Genomic DNA, 14,761 nt, shown 5'->3' with positions numbered 1-14,761 from the left:
TTTAATAACCACATTATTGAAATTAGTCTTAAATATGAGCAAATTAATTGTTGTCAATGTTTTGAGAAGTACATTTCTTAAACAATGAATACATTCAATTTATCAGTTTTAAAGTGATTCGTTTGCGTCCTTTATTTTGAAATATTCCAGATTTTCGTGACCCGGGAGTGTTTTTTTTTTTTTATGTTGCTGAAAAGACTTAGCTGTATTTTCCTACATGCAATGACATTGTACGAATAATTTACGAATTCTTCACGGGCTATTTGCGTGTTTTTTTATTCACATGCTATTAAAGACAACTGACTGAAATTATTCTACAATATGACACCAATGTCAACGGGATACCCTGAAGAGCGAAAAGGTGAAGCAAAGGTAAACAACCTAACCTATAACTGTGTTAATTTGCAATACCTGTGTTGGCCAGTTAGTTAGTCCATGTACTCGGATGATCCACAATACATATTATTTTTATTGAATAGAGGTTTCATTGATAGGGTCAATAAAATGAAGTAATCAACTTTTAACCGTCCTATTTTATCTGACGTACCTGTACTACTGTATATTTCGAGAAATTAATCACACCCTTTTTGCATACAAAGACCTATGTTGGAATGGACTATACCGAAGATGAGAAGAGAGTGTTCAGAGAATGCGTCCATGAAAGCTTCTGGTACAGATGTAAGTTAAAATGGATATTAGACACGCTTTCGGCAGCTATAGCTGGTGACGGGACGATTGCAACGAGCTCTAGTGCGTGGTTCAGTTTTCAGAGCATTGCCGATTCAACCTGGTCACAGGGGAATACGTAACTTTGTGTAACAATGAATCAATGTCATTACGTCAGGGCAGTACTGCTGTACTCGAGCCCAGGACCTGATTCTGCCATCAGTGACACAGAAAACACCCTAACCGTATTTGTAACTTTTAGGTGAAAACTAACTCCTAAGGATACAATAGACCTTTTCTCCATTAGGACCAGCAACATTTGGAATGTATACTTTTTATTTTTTCAGGTCCTCAGAAATAGATTCAGTTAGGTTTGTGACTTGTGTATTTTTATTTTTTTAAAGATGTCTTATTGCTTCACATGTGATTTTAATGTAATATTTCTCCTCCCTCCACACAGCCGTCCCGTTCTCAGTAGCCAGTATGCTTGTCACTCAAGGTCTCATCCATAGAGGTAAAACCTGCTTCTAACTCAGTGTTTACTTGCCTGTTGCAACTAAAAGACAGCTACATTTTCATCTTGCAAATTTACTGAATGTGGCATGTGAATTACTACAGGCAGTTAAGTCGTAGATTTCAGTCTCTATTCCGACTAGCACATGAATGAGGCACTATTATTACTGGATATTTAGGTTAGCAATTATTAGGTTTCACAAATATACGTCATACACTTTTGCTCGTCTACGCTTATCTTCTGTTAAACAAATGGCAGGTCTAACGTGGAACAGGACAGGTGACACTTGTCTTTGTCTGATCTTCCTCTATATTTCTGTTTTTCAGGCATTCTGACATCCTCCTCAAGGTTTGGGTCTCTCCCTAAAGTGGCCTGTGAGTTAGTGAACAGATGTTTGTGTGCGCCAATGTGTTTGAGTTTCAGTTTGTTATTATGTGAAGTAAATAAATTGTGTCTGTGTCCTCAGTCGCGGGGCTGTGTGGCTTCCTAGCTGGGAAGATGGCATATGTAAAGCATTGTCAGGAGAAGTTCAAAAGGCTGGAAAATTCAACTCTGGGAGAGGCACTGGGACAAAGAACAAGATCTATAGCACAGTCAGTCTCTCACTCACACACACACACAGTCTCTCTGCCTCTCACTCTCTACGGTACCCGTCTGTCGACCTCCACTTCTCGCTATACCCGTCTCTGTCATTCCACCTCTCTCACCCCCCCCCCCCTTTCTTTCAGGTCATCTCAGCCCAAGTCAGAGATGAGTGACCCTGATCAGATGACCTTTGATCCCATGTTCCAGGTCTCTGACCACCAGAGCCAGGTACACACACACACACACACACACACTCCCACACACACAGCTAGAGCATGTGGCTTATTTCTGTCTGTGGGTCAGTTTCCCCCCCAGGCCAGAGACCACGGGTATCCTGACGACCCCGCCCAGACGCACAGCCGGCACACCGCTGCAAAAGACAACTTCAGCGTGCCAGGTAACCGTGAGAGAAAGTGGTAATACAACCGAAGCGTTACCGTGACGCCAACCACAGAAGACATGCCTTGGTAACCACTTTGGTGACCTGTAACCCCTTACACTCGTTTTGCAACAACTGCTAGCTGGTTTATGTTGTAAACATTCCTGTAGACTAAGTTTATGCCCCAACTTGTTACCGGTTGACTCCGAGGCCCCTAAATCAACCGATGATCGTGGATTTCCACCTAGGCGATCAGGTGCAAACGAGTGGGGGGGGGGGGTCTATCGGAATTAACCCCTCTAACCTTTACCCTTTCCAGACCCGTCGTTCCATGATGACGAGGAGCCCAGAAGAAAGCCAGTCAAGTACGAGGACCTTCGGAACAAAAACCGCGAGAACTATGAGGTCACGCTGACCCAGAGGGCTGAGACGTTACTCAAACCTGAGCCGACCCGACAAGCCAGGACCGCCCCCAGGAAGGATGGTGAGTCATGGGGGGGGGGGGGGTAAGGGATGCCTGGTGCGAACACTACGATGATTCACTGTGGGGTTACAGTTTGTTTTATTGTGGAGCTGACACTACACCGACTCACTGTGTTTGGTAATTAAAACGTTTGGTGGAATGAATACATCCTAGACTCTTAGCACTAAGGCATGAGAGAAACTCTATGTGTAGCCATAACCTGGGTTGTGTTCATTTAGCCAATTATGTTGCAACCGGAAACATCTCCAACTAACAACTTTCTATTGGACAAAGTCATGTAAGCCCCTTCCCATTTTCTTCTCTCCGTTTTATGAAACACACTTTTTTTGAAACAGAGGCAAGATTTCTGCAACTGAAACAGCTAAATGATTCCAAAGCTAAATGCTCTGCTTGTGCCCCAGATCTGTTCCATGGTCAAGATGAACACTGTCTTGGTGTCACAGCTTGAATAGGAAGTGTCAGGAGAGTAGAAAAAGATTGGCACCCAGGTTGTCCGTCCCAAATGATCCGTTCTCATCCCTCAATCCATTACTCTCTCTTTCAGCAGAGAAGAAAAACATCTATGGAGACAGCTGGGACCAGGAGTGAAGCTCAACTCCCAAGTCACCAACCTCACTATAATATCCACAAAACCCCTGGGTATTTTGGCTCTGATTTAGGTTTGCACCATAGAGCATGATAGAGGCTTCTGATAGGCATTGACCTTCGAGGGCTTGGAGGAACTTTATGTCATTGCGTGCACTTAGACACCGCAATGGAAAATACTAATGGAGGCTTTCTGCAATCATCAGTGTGGCTTCATGGTATGAATAAATGGGGGAATCGGAGTTGCAATTGGTTGGTCCCCTCTGACCTTTTCAACCAATGGATTTTGAGGAGGCAAGGAAATAAAAACAGTATTCTCTGATTGTGTCTATTTGTCTCTGTCTTGAAATGCCTCCAATAAACCCAGTTAGTTTAGAGGTTGTGAAGTGGTGTCTGCTGCGTATGTTAAATATTGCAGATATAGTGTCGATTAAAGAGTATGGACTTGAATGTGAAGCTTTTTATATGGATGTAGCTACAACTAATTTAAAGAGAATTGGTCTGCTATAGATACAGCTCTATATAGCTTAGTTATTTCTGTGTACAATGTTCTTCGTTTTGTATTGTTTTTTTAGAGCCTTGGAAGTGACAAAATAAATTATTTTTCTAATCAACTCTTGACATTTTCTCTTTACGTATGCAATGTGCGGTTGCATTAATTACAGGCCTGTAGTATTCACAGTAGCTAGTATTTAAAAGCAAATGTTCATTGACAAAATGTTGATATCCAGAATACAAGGACAATTTGAATTATGATTTCTATACTTAAGAAAAAAAATGAATAGAGGATCATTTCTGTGACTATGACGGAAGCGCGTATCTTGCTTCCGGTTTTCGAAGGGTATTGCGGCGGATGTTGATTTTTTTGTTTTGGATCCCACCGCCAGAGCTAGCAACAAATGTAGAGCGCTCTTGTCCTTGCTGACGAATTTAGTTTGGTTACTTTCCGACGTTTTAAAACGTGAAGGATCCACTCCTTAACCGCGGCACCGTGTCTCTCCCGGCGCCTTACCGGGGAAGCGCGAGGCCCAGTCGTGCGATGATGGAAGACTTTGACGAAATCTACGAGGAGGAGGAGGAAGAGGACGAGGAGAGGGCCGCGGAGGAGCAGCTGCTAAAGTACGCTCCAGACCCGGTGGTCGTTCGAGGATCTGGCCACGTCACTGTGTAAGCAACCGGCATCGCACGCGGTAGTTGGTAAAGACCCGAACACTCATAGTTGGGGCATACGGTTTCGAACAGTTATGCGGTATTTGCCAACACACGTTTGCCAGGCTGTGAGTAGAGAAAGCTATAGTTGGCTAAGTTCACTAGCTAATATTAACGACCTAACAATCATATCGGTATATTTACGATTTCAGGGCCAAAAAATATCCGGTTAGCCTGTCAACTTGCTAATTAGTATATATTTAACGCAAGGCTCAAGCCAACTGCGAGATGACTAGAAACACCACTTGACTATGTACAATTGTCCGTTTTTTTTTTTAAAGTTACTTGGTCGTAACCCTTGTTGTCTTTGTTGGTATCGCGGCATTGATTTCAAGATAGATGTGGTAGAGGTTACTAATGTCTACTTCCGAAGTATGTATTTCAGGCAGTGACAGTGTGGTTTGTGTATTAAATAATCAATTTACTTTCGTTTTGTACCCTAAAGGTTTGGACTCAGTAACAAGTTTGAGTCAGAGTTTCCATCGGCACTTACCGGGAAGGTGAGTCCAGTACACCACGAAAACCAATAACCAGTAAAATGAACACATTTATTTATACAACACACACCGACATGTGGTTAGGGCAGTTACCAGGTGTTCACATGAATAAGCAATAATCGCAAGTTTTTCTGTGGTGATGTCGCTATTGGTCTAGAACAGAGGTGTCAAACCGGTTCCATGGAGGGCCAACTGTATGCGGGTTTTCGCCATTCACCTTGTACTTGATTGATTAAATGGGTCACTAATTGGTTAGTTTCTACCCTCACCTTGTTTAGGTCTTAAATGGGAACCAATTTAAAGGAGAAACCAAAAACCTGCAGACACATGGCCCTCTGTGCAACCGGTTTGACACGCCTGGTCTAGAAACTTTCAAACCTGGCCACCCTATCTTTAACTAGCTACTTATGCTGCGTTTATAACCAGATGTAAAATTGGCGTTTCGCACTCATATGTCATAAGACTGGGAGAATATTCACACTCGTTCCCATCACGTCTTTCACTAGTGAAAAAGTCTTCCGTGGTTTATGTGCTGTGCTGCAGCAATGCATCAGACCTGACCATTGTTAGTCAATAAGAATAATGTGAGAATCTCTATTTCTATCAAGCGGTCATCCTTCCCCCAACTTGTCTTGGGCCCCCAAGCACAGCTCACTGTGCTCTAATGTTGTGATGGAGCAGCAGTGACCTGACACTGCACTGTCTCTGGGTCAAGTTGATGATTCATCAAAACCTGTTCACTGTGAAAATATAACTGTACTACTAGTTGTTGAAGAAACAATGCATTTAGGGTCGCAGCTTGTTTGTTTTCGCTTTTGTTCTGGCTCAGGCTTACATAATGTCAAATTGCGGCTACTTTCCACGTTAGGTTAATGGGAAGATCTGGCCTAGGTAAATTATTAGCTAAAACGAAACATGTACTCATTAGGCCACTCCCATAGGATACTCCAGTCACTCCCACCAAGGCCAAGTGAGAATATTTTTATTGGCAGTATTCAATGTGCTTTTCCCAACGAGTCTAGGGTAGGTCAATGAATCTCATGTCTTGCCACATGTTAATGTATGCAGCAAAACCCAAGAAGAACCCTCTAAGTACCCTTATAGTTTTGTTACATTCCTTTCTTTTCGAAACAGGATAGGTTTTCTTTGACACATTGATTGAGAAGTGCGAAGAGGAGAGAGGATGTGAGACGGGGGATTTACACAAGGCCCCAGGTTTTTGTGAACCATACTGACCAGTATTTCCTCCCGTGAATTATCCCATCCCCTAGGTGGCGCCAGAGGAGTTCAAGGCCAGTATAAACCGCGTGAACGGCTGTCTGAAGAAGACGTTGCCGGTGAACGTCCGGTGGCTACTGTGTGGCTGCCTCTGTTGCTGCTGTACGCTGGGATTCAGTCTCTGGCCTGTCATCTGTCTCAGCAAGAGGGTAAGACCCTAACAAATGCACTGACGCACACACACGCACACACACACACACACCTTCCCTCTCTAGCTTGTGTTCTTACTGGTCTCTCTGCTCACAGACGCGGAGGTCCATGGAGAAGTTACTGGAGTGGGAGAACAGCAGGCTCTATCACAAGGTAGAGGGGCGGGGCCTGTACCACAGTGCAGCAATCGTTGGTTGAACCGCACCGTCATCTGTTCTTTTGATCAGTTGATTTTGTCAGTGATGTAACATGTACTTCCTTATGCCTAGGCACTCTGTGTTGTCAGATGAAAGACCGGGTGTTCTGGGTGACATTCACAAGTCATATTCAAAAACCTAGACTCCATTATAGGGACACTACAGAGCGTGTCCAGGTTTCGTATAGATTTCCGTTGTATGTAATAGATAACATTGTTTCAACAGGTCATTCCTAAATGTTTGCATACATCTTTTCTCTCTTCTCTGCTTATTTCTACAATTCATCTATTGTTAAAGGCTTGAGTCAATTTGTAAGCGCGGTTAGGGAAACTATAGCCAACATACCCTCCCAATAAATAGGCAGACAGGGAGAGAGAGAGCATGTGGTTTTGAGGGATGGATGTTGTGGGTTAGATGGATGAGATGTTGTGGGTTAGATGGATGAGATGTTGTGGGTTAGATGGATGAGATGTTGTGGGTTAGATGGATGAGATGTTGTGGGTTAGATGGATGAGATGTTGTGGGTTAGATGGATGAGATGTTTTCAGGTAAATGCAGCAAGTCTATGTAAATGTGAAAAGCCGTTTTTAGATTTTGTTTTCCCAACATGAAATGGGTTAGTCTTGAGATGGGCATGAATCCGGCAGGTGTCACACGCAAAAATAGAAAATGCATCTATTTGGTTTTGCTCTATCAGTACCGGGTTCTGTTAGTGTGGCAGTATCCACGTTTAATGTGGTGGGAACCAGAAATCCCCACCAGGTTAGTTAACCGTGGATACTGAAACAATTACCGATATTTATACAATGACTGATTTTAAAATATGGACCTGTTGTGGACCTTTCTTAGGTCCAAATGAGGAGAGAGGCTGTTTTCAGCTTGAGGGTTTGGGTGAAGGTTAAAATTGGGTTTAATGAAAACGGATTGATACATTTGAAAAGGTTTGACATGAACCTTGAAAACTGAATTGGGGTTAATGAAGGAAGTATTTCACAATCCTATTTCTTATTTATTTTTTTAAACTGTATGTGGATTAGGTAAGTTTGTTGAAGAACCCCTCTCTGTCTCTCTCTCTGTGTGTCTCTGTCTCTTCAATTGTACCAGCTGTGTTTGCATTGGAGGCTGAGCAAGAGGAAGTGTGAAACCAACAACATGATGGAATATGTAAGCCACACACACACACACGGATGGTGATGGAGTTCTTGTCACCTCACACACACACTTTGAATTAACTCTCTCTCTCCCTCCCCCCTCCTCCCCCCATCCAGGTGATTCTAATAGAGTTCCTACCCAAGATCCCAATCTTCAGGCCGGACTAATCTCCCCCTGCAGATCCAGCATGTGATCCTCCCATGGTGCCTCTCTGCTAGGCTCAGTCACCTCTCTCCAAAATGGCCGCCTTTTCCCTCCTTTTCACCCCCAACATGCCCAATACCCCTGAAACTACACCACCATTTTGTGTTTACTGGGTATCTATCTACCTTCTCTGGGTCTTCCCCCACTGTACCCAGAAAACATCTGTTTACACACCTTTGAGCCCCCTCACCCTTTTCTGCGATGTCGACCTTAATAAAAGGCCGTTATCTTGTTACCCCCCTCCCCCCAATTAGCCATGTTGACTTGGCACCAGCCTGCGGGTCGTCGTGTGATACCAAGCCCTAAGAGGGGCAGTGGAACCACAGAAATGTAGAACTGGAGAGTATGGGTTCTAGAATGTGTTGGAGAACTGGAATGCCCAACCCGCCCCCTCCTCACTGACCTCCCTGTACACATGGCACAATATTTACTTAAATCTGTACCCCTCTTAGCGTAGCCTAAACTGAACTCAGACTTACTTAGTGTTGTTGAACCGCTGTGGAACAGCTGACTTCACAATCAATGGATTAGCCATGTGACATCTACAGAACATCAACAGATCTCCTGTTGAATTTCTAAAGAATGTTAACGGAACTTAGATGGAACCTCTATAGAACATTGACTAAACTGTGGATTAGCAATGGAACTGCCTTGGAAGTTCAGTGGAACATCCATGTTTCTGCAACTTTGTATTCAAACCAATCATCAGCCTCTGAACGGCCAGTGTACCGACTGAGAGAACAGCCGGAGCGAATTGGCCAGCTGAGAGAACAGCCGGAGCGAATTGGCCAGCTGAGAGAACAGCCAGAGCGAATTGGCCAGCTGAGAGAACAGCCGGAGCGAATTGGCCAGCTGAGAGAACAGCCGGAGCGAATTGGCCAGCTGAGAGAACAGCCGGAGCGAATTGGCCAGCTGAGAGAACAGCCGGAGCGAATTGGCCAGCTGAGAGAACAGCCGGAGCGAATTGACCAGCTGAGAGAACAGTGGGCCGGCCGCATGAAACGTCTGATTCTCTCCACAATACACCCCCTTGTAAGTTTCCCAAATGGCAGCCTAGACCCTAAAATAGTGCAGGAGATTTCTACCTGTCAGGCAGCACACTAGGTCCCTCTGACCAAACGTAGTTTGTCTAAATTCAACAAACCGTGTCTTCCATGTTGGCCTGTGGCACCCCCGCACCAGGGCTGCCTACCCCTGGAGTAGGGAGCCTGATGAAATTTGGAACGTGGCCACAAACGAGTGCCCCCGCTAAGTGCTACCCCCGACATTACACCCTGACCCCGACAGTAGTGCGCTGTGGGTAGGGGAATATTTTAGGGCACACTAGACACCCCATTAAGCAGACAATCACACAGACTGTCTGGCTGTATCCTCCGGGGGCACCCTACTGTTCAAATGGGGCACTCTGTAGGGAATGGGGTGCCATTTGAGACAAGTCTAAATCCATGCTACTCTCAGATATTGTGAACTTCCTGTATCTGCGGTGCTGAGTTGTCAGCATTGCTATGGGCGACATGACCGGTGATTAGTGATGCAGACCGAACAAAACAGATTATTTTTTTTTTGTGTCATTAAGGGCAGTGAAGGTTTTTTTCTTTACTGCTCTGTATCTAGTACAGTATGCGTGCGTGCGGCATTTTGAATGTATTTTATCTCAGAATGTCTACACAAGCCAACCATGCATCCAAAATGCCTCCATACTTCCTTTTAGATGCACCCTTTCCCCCAGGGCACATTCTCTACAGTGGGCGCTGGTTGGAAGTCAGTCCATAGATTGGGAAAAGGGGGGCACTGAGAGGCATGACTCATTCACAATGCTGTGGGTTTTGTCTTTTGTTATTTTTATTCACTTGTGTCTTGGTGTTTTGTCAATTTGCCACTCGCCGTACAATGTTCGGGCATAGGATGATTTTATTTCTTTTAATGTTAAATCTCACTCAGCCTCGTAACAAATGGCACTCTTTTCCCAGTGTAGTGGACTTCCTTTGACCACTATCGACCAGAACTCTGGTCCAAAGTAGTGTGCCCGCCATCCGGGACTGTTTTGACTGATCACTAAAGGTCAAAGTTCACTCCCTAGGGGTTAGCAGGGAGACCCGTCAACATGTAGCAACAGAACAGGGGTCAGTCACGGGACCGGATTCTACCAGTTGAGTCATTTTTGTTTGTGAGCTTGCCGGTTAAGAGGGTATGGAATTACAGCAGGGTTGGCGAAAAATCCTGCATGCCCCAGAAGCTCTTAGATTCATGGACCATCTACAATCTTTCTGATGGGTTTCCTCACATATAAAGCTAGTTTGAGGCTGTGTGTGTGTGTGTGCGTGTATGTGCGTGCGTGTGTGCGAAAATGTAATATCAGTCTATGTTTGGACTATGTTTGGTCACCCCTTTTTTTATTCTTTGCAGAGTATTTCCAAACAGGTGTGTTTGTGTGTGTGATCATGTAACGTGTGTTGTATGATGTATATGAAAAGGCATATGTACAGAAATAAACTACCCAGAAACAGGCTATATTCACTTGCTCAGTTGTTCTCTATCTGCTCTTTTATTCAGCCCTTTCTGTGTCTTTAGTCCATCTTGGTACCACAACACTTATCCATTATGCCATTTTGCACCCCCTCATTGTTTATGCGTTCAGATAGTAGGACAGCCTCTGTCTAGTACAGTCGGCAGAACCCGATGGACGGTTCTCAACTGGGCAACCTGCCACCAGAATAGATAAACAGCATTTTTATTTGTCAAACTGATGAACACAGATTTCAGTTTTCATTGCCTTTGCTCATCTTGACCAAGGGTCGTTTAGGGCAGGGGTATTGCACTCCGTTTTTTCATTGCCCTCCCCCAGTCAGGATGTTTTTTAGAGCTGGCACACTGGGTGAGTGCAATGAACGATGAGGTAGGACAGAGAACCAGCAGGCTCCAGATCTGGTAGGGTGGGAGTTGAACACCCCTGTCTCAGTCCCAAGGTCCTACGCTGCTATACTACTGTGCTGGGGGATTGGGTCTGTTCTCCTTCCCCACTAAGTTCTCCTTCTCCACTATAAATCGTTGTTGATATAAGGAATGCATTTTCTGAAATTTTCCCAGTCTCCTCCCGTTTTAAACTATAGGAGGACATGAGGTCCTGGTCCACACCTGTGGAGTACCTGGTTTGGGGGGCCAGTTGCTGTCCCTGTCCATACTTTATAGACTCTGGATTTAGCCCACATGCATTTTTAAATTATTCCAATGGGACTCTTAATATCCCACCCGGCACAGCCAGAAGAAGACTGGTCACCCCTCTGAGCCTGGGTCCTCTCTAGGTTTCTTCCTAAATTTCGGCGTTCTTAGGGAGTTTTTCCTAGCCACTGAAATTGAACACTACTGTTGTTTGCTCCTTGGGGTTTCTGTAAAAGCACTTTGTGACAACTGCTGTTGTAAAAAGGGCTTTATAAATACATTTGATTGGTTTAGGGTGTTGTGTATTGACAATAAGTACTTGGGGGTCTTGTGCTCACTGGAGGTTGTCATGCCAGGGTTGTGGGTTTGAGTTTCAAGGTCCTTTGAGACTGTCCTTTGATTAGCCTCTGCCCCCATCTACAGCAGGGTGTCACAGTGGCTCCAGTTTTTATTAGCTACAATGTGAATTCAACCTGGATTTAATTAGTTGGTCTTTTTTGCCACTGATCAACACAAAGAAAGTTCATAGTGTCAAAGTGAAACATAAAATCTGTGAAGGTTCATTCATCTTTCTGATTTAGTTTTTGTTAGGATTTGTGTTAACCTTTCAGAGACAGGTGCATTTAAACTGAAATCATTTTAAACACCTTAATTTCACACAGATGGACTAATTATGTGACTTCTTAAGACAAATGGTTGCACCAGAGCTTGTTTAGATGTGTTATAGCAAAGGCTATTTTTGGTTTTACATTTGCAATGCATTTACACGTTAAATCTTTTACTTTGAATTTACGGACTTTGTGTTGATTAATGGCAAAATGTATGTTGTGAAAGCAAATTGTGGATAAGTCCAAGGGGTGTGAATCGCATTCACCTAGAGTTGGAGAACCAACTCCATCCATCTTCTTCCGCTTATCCGGGGGCTGGGTCGCAGGGGCAGCAGTCTAAGCAGAGATGCCCAGACTTCCCTCTCCCTAGACACTTCCTCCAGCTCTTCCGGGGGGACACCGAGGCGTTCCCAGGCCAGGCGGGAGACATAGTCCCTCCAGCGTGTCCTAGGTCTTCCCCGGGGTCTCCTCCCGGTGGGACGGGCTCGGAAACACCTTCCCGGGAAACACCTTCCCAGAAACAGATGCCCAAGCCACCTCAGCTGACCCCTCTCGATGTGGAGGAGCAGCAGCTCTACTCTGAGCTCCTCCCGGGTGACCGAGCTTCTCACCCTATCTCTAAGGGATCGCCCAGCCACCCTGCGGAGAAAGCTCATTTCGGCCGCCTGTTATCCGGGATCTTGTCCTTTCGGTCATGACCCAAAGCTCATGACCATAGGTGAGAGTAGGAACGTAGATTGACCGGTAAATCGACAGCTTCGCCTTGCGGCTCAGCTCTTTCTTCACCACGACAGACAGATACATCGACCACATTACTACAGAAGCTGCACCGATCCGTCTGTCAATCTCCCGTTCCATCCTTCCCTCACTTGTGAACAAGACCCCTAGATACTTAAACTCCTCCACTTGAGGAGAACCAACTCAAGTAATAAAAAATATTGATCTAAATATTTTAATAGATTTTCTAATTAATCAAATTTTAAATCAAACTCATCTCATCTTCATCCGCTTATCCGGTATCGGGTCGCGGGGGAAGCAGCTCCAGCAGGGGACCCCAAACTTCCCTTTCCCAAGCCACATTTGCCAGCTCTGACTGGCGGATCCCGAGGCGTTCCCAGGCTAGTGTCGAAATATAATCTCTCCACCTAGTCCTGGGCCTACCCCGAGGTCTCCTCCCAGCTGGACGTGCCTGGAACACCTCCCTAGGGAGATGTCCTGGAGGCATCCTTACCAGATGCCCGAACCACCTCCACTGGCTCCTTTCGATGCAAAGGAGCAGCGGCTCTACTCCGAGTTCCTCACGGATGGCTGAGCTTCTCGCCCTAGGAGAAGCCAGCCACCCTTCTGAGAAAACCCATTTCAGCCACTTGTACTCGCGATCTTGTTCTTTCGGTCATGACCCAGCCTTCATGACCATAGGTGAGGGTAGGAATGAAAATTGACCGGTATATTGAGAGCTTTGCCTTCCGGCGCAGCTCTCTTTATGTCACAACGGTGCGGTAAAGCGAATGCAATACCGCCCCCACTGCTCCGATTCTCCGGCCAATCTCCCGCTCCATTGTCCCCTCACTCGTGAACAAGACTGGGCATCTCTACTTAGACTGCTGCCCCCACGACCCGGGCCCGGATAAGCGGAAGAAGATGATGATGAAACAGGTGAAAAACTTCATGTCGGTCCATATGTTGCCGTTAATTTTTTTAAACAGGTGCCAAGCAGTGGCGGCTGCTGGTCTTTCAAAGAGGGGAAGCTCATTTTTTCTGCCTACATTATAACCCTCTGATGGTCTTCATTTGTAGTGACACTCGGGGTCTTTGGGGTCTTTTGGACCCCAGACAATAACATTTAATTCTGTAACAGAACAATACATATATATTTCTTTCAGGTCGACAATATTAGCACTGTCTGCCATCGTGCGCAGTTTCACCCGCGTACTGCGCTAGCCTAGCCTACCACTGTATATGAATGAATGAATGATCTAAAAAATATATATTAAACTTTGTAAAACTGAAACAAGGATTGTGGTGTAGCCTATAATTGTGTAAAATGTATGATGCAAATCGGCTAGAAATTTTGCCAAACAAATATCAAGAAATATTGCAGCAGCTTGTCTTTCGAATACACTTGAGAAATCTGCGATGGGACTGAGCGCAAAATAGCTTCAGTGACTCATTTTAGTACAGACCGCTGTCAGTCAAAATGAGATGCAGTTTGACAGATCGTCAGATCCTCCAATCATCACGAGGAAGCCCGGAGTCTGGGCCAGCCCACTCCTCATTCACCCCCAGAGACGCTGAGCGTCTGTGGGCGGGACATAATCGCAGCATTTATCCAATCACCGTCTACTTTCGGAGCACTGAAAAAAACTGTTCTAAGCAGCCCCATTGAAGTCAATGGACGCTCGGCTTCAACAGGGAAATGCACTGTGACGCTGTGGGATTGTATGAGAAGAAAATTGAGTCAGCCGACCTGTAGCTGATACTGAACTAACTAGTTTTAGAGATGAACGTGTTTTAACGAATTTTTTGTCAATAAAATGTTTACACAATAGTACATATTTTACCATAATTCTTTTTGACATTATAGGGGAAGCTTTAAAGAAATCCCCACTGGTGCCAAGATACTGAATACGATGCTTGTAACTAATGGCTGGTGGGGCACCAGGGACACTGGACTGCTCTATGCAACCTTTTACACCAAAATTCTTCTGTGGGTGTTTTTCTTTATGGGTGTGTGTTTATCTGTTTGTGTGTTTGCCAGACCTTGGCAGAAACTATATTTATTCTGTGTCTGGACATGGTATACATGCGTAGGTAATGATCTTGACTTGACTTAAATCAGAAGTGTCTTTTGGTTGCACTTTATTTTGTTCTATACAGTAGATAGTATTACTATTAACTTGCCAAAAGTTATATCTTTTAAATGTCATGCAGTGGAAGACCCAATAATCTGTCTACATTTGACAAACAGTACGTAGAAATAATTAATTTTAGGGACAAATGGAATGCTTGTCCAATGAAGTGCTTGTTTAGCTTCTGGCAACAAGATACACACTTTCAGTCTTACAAGTCTTGCCATCCTTTTAAAGGCAACAAA

At 44.7% G+C, this 14,761-nt stretch overlaps 2 protein-coding genes across 3 annotated transcripts; both read left to right on the top strand.

Annotated features, from left to right (window-relative positions):
• The first annotated feature begins 162 nt into the window (after positions 1 to 162).
• On the top strand, positions 163 to 3,540 carry LOC105008181 (OCIA domain-containing protein 1). Of its 2 annotated transcripts, none has more exons than XM_029118389.2 (9): positions 163 to 372; positions 600 to 678; positions 1,127 to 1,180; positions 1,507 to 1,554; positions 1,647 to 1,773; positions 1,909 to 1,993; positions 2,069 to 2,162; positions 2,464 to 2,628; positions 3,176 to 3,540. In XM_029118389.2, exons 1-9 carry the CDS (start codon positions 322 to 324, stop codon positions 3,214 to 3,216), a joined length of 744 nt encoding a protein of 247 aa, XP_028974222.1. In that variant the 5' UTR covers positions 163 to 321; the 3' UTR covers positions 3,217 to 3,540. The 2 variants fall into 2 exon arrangements, with proteins under 2 accessions (XP_028974222.1, XP_028974221.1); XM_029118388.2 differs by having other exon boundaries at positions 3,173 to 3,540.
• Positions 3,541 to 4,050: 510 nt separating this feature from the next.
• Positions 4,051 to 10,422, top strand: chic2 (cysteine-rich hydrophobic domain 2). Its single transcript, XM_010867405.5, has 6 exons — positions 4,051 to 4,380; positions 4,868 to 4,922; positions 6,191 to 6,346; positions 6,444 to 6,500; positions 7,649 to 7,708; positions 7,813 to 10,422. The coding sequence occupies exons 1-6, from the start codon at positions 4,253 to 4,255 to the stop codon at positions 7,861 to 7,863; spliced, it is 507 nt and encodes a 168-aa protein (XP_010865707.1). The 5' UTR covers positions 4,051 to 4,252; the 3' UTR covers positions 7,864 to 10,422.
• Positions 10,423 to 14,761: the final 4,339 nt, after the last annotated feature.

Source organism: Esox lucius, chromosome 25 (assembly GCF_011004845.1).
Source record: "Esox lucius isolate fEsoLuc1 chromosome 25, fEsoLuc1.pri, whole genome shotgun sequence".
Classification (NCBI taxonomy): Eukaryota; Metazoa; Chordata; class Actinopteri; order Esociformes; family Esocidae; genus Esox; species Esox lucius.
This window is presented reverse-complemented; position numbering and strand designations above follow the sequence as displayed.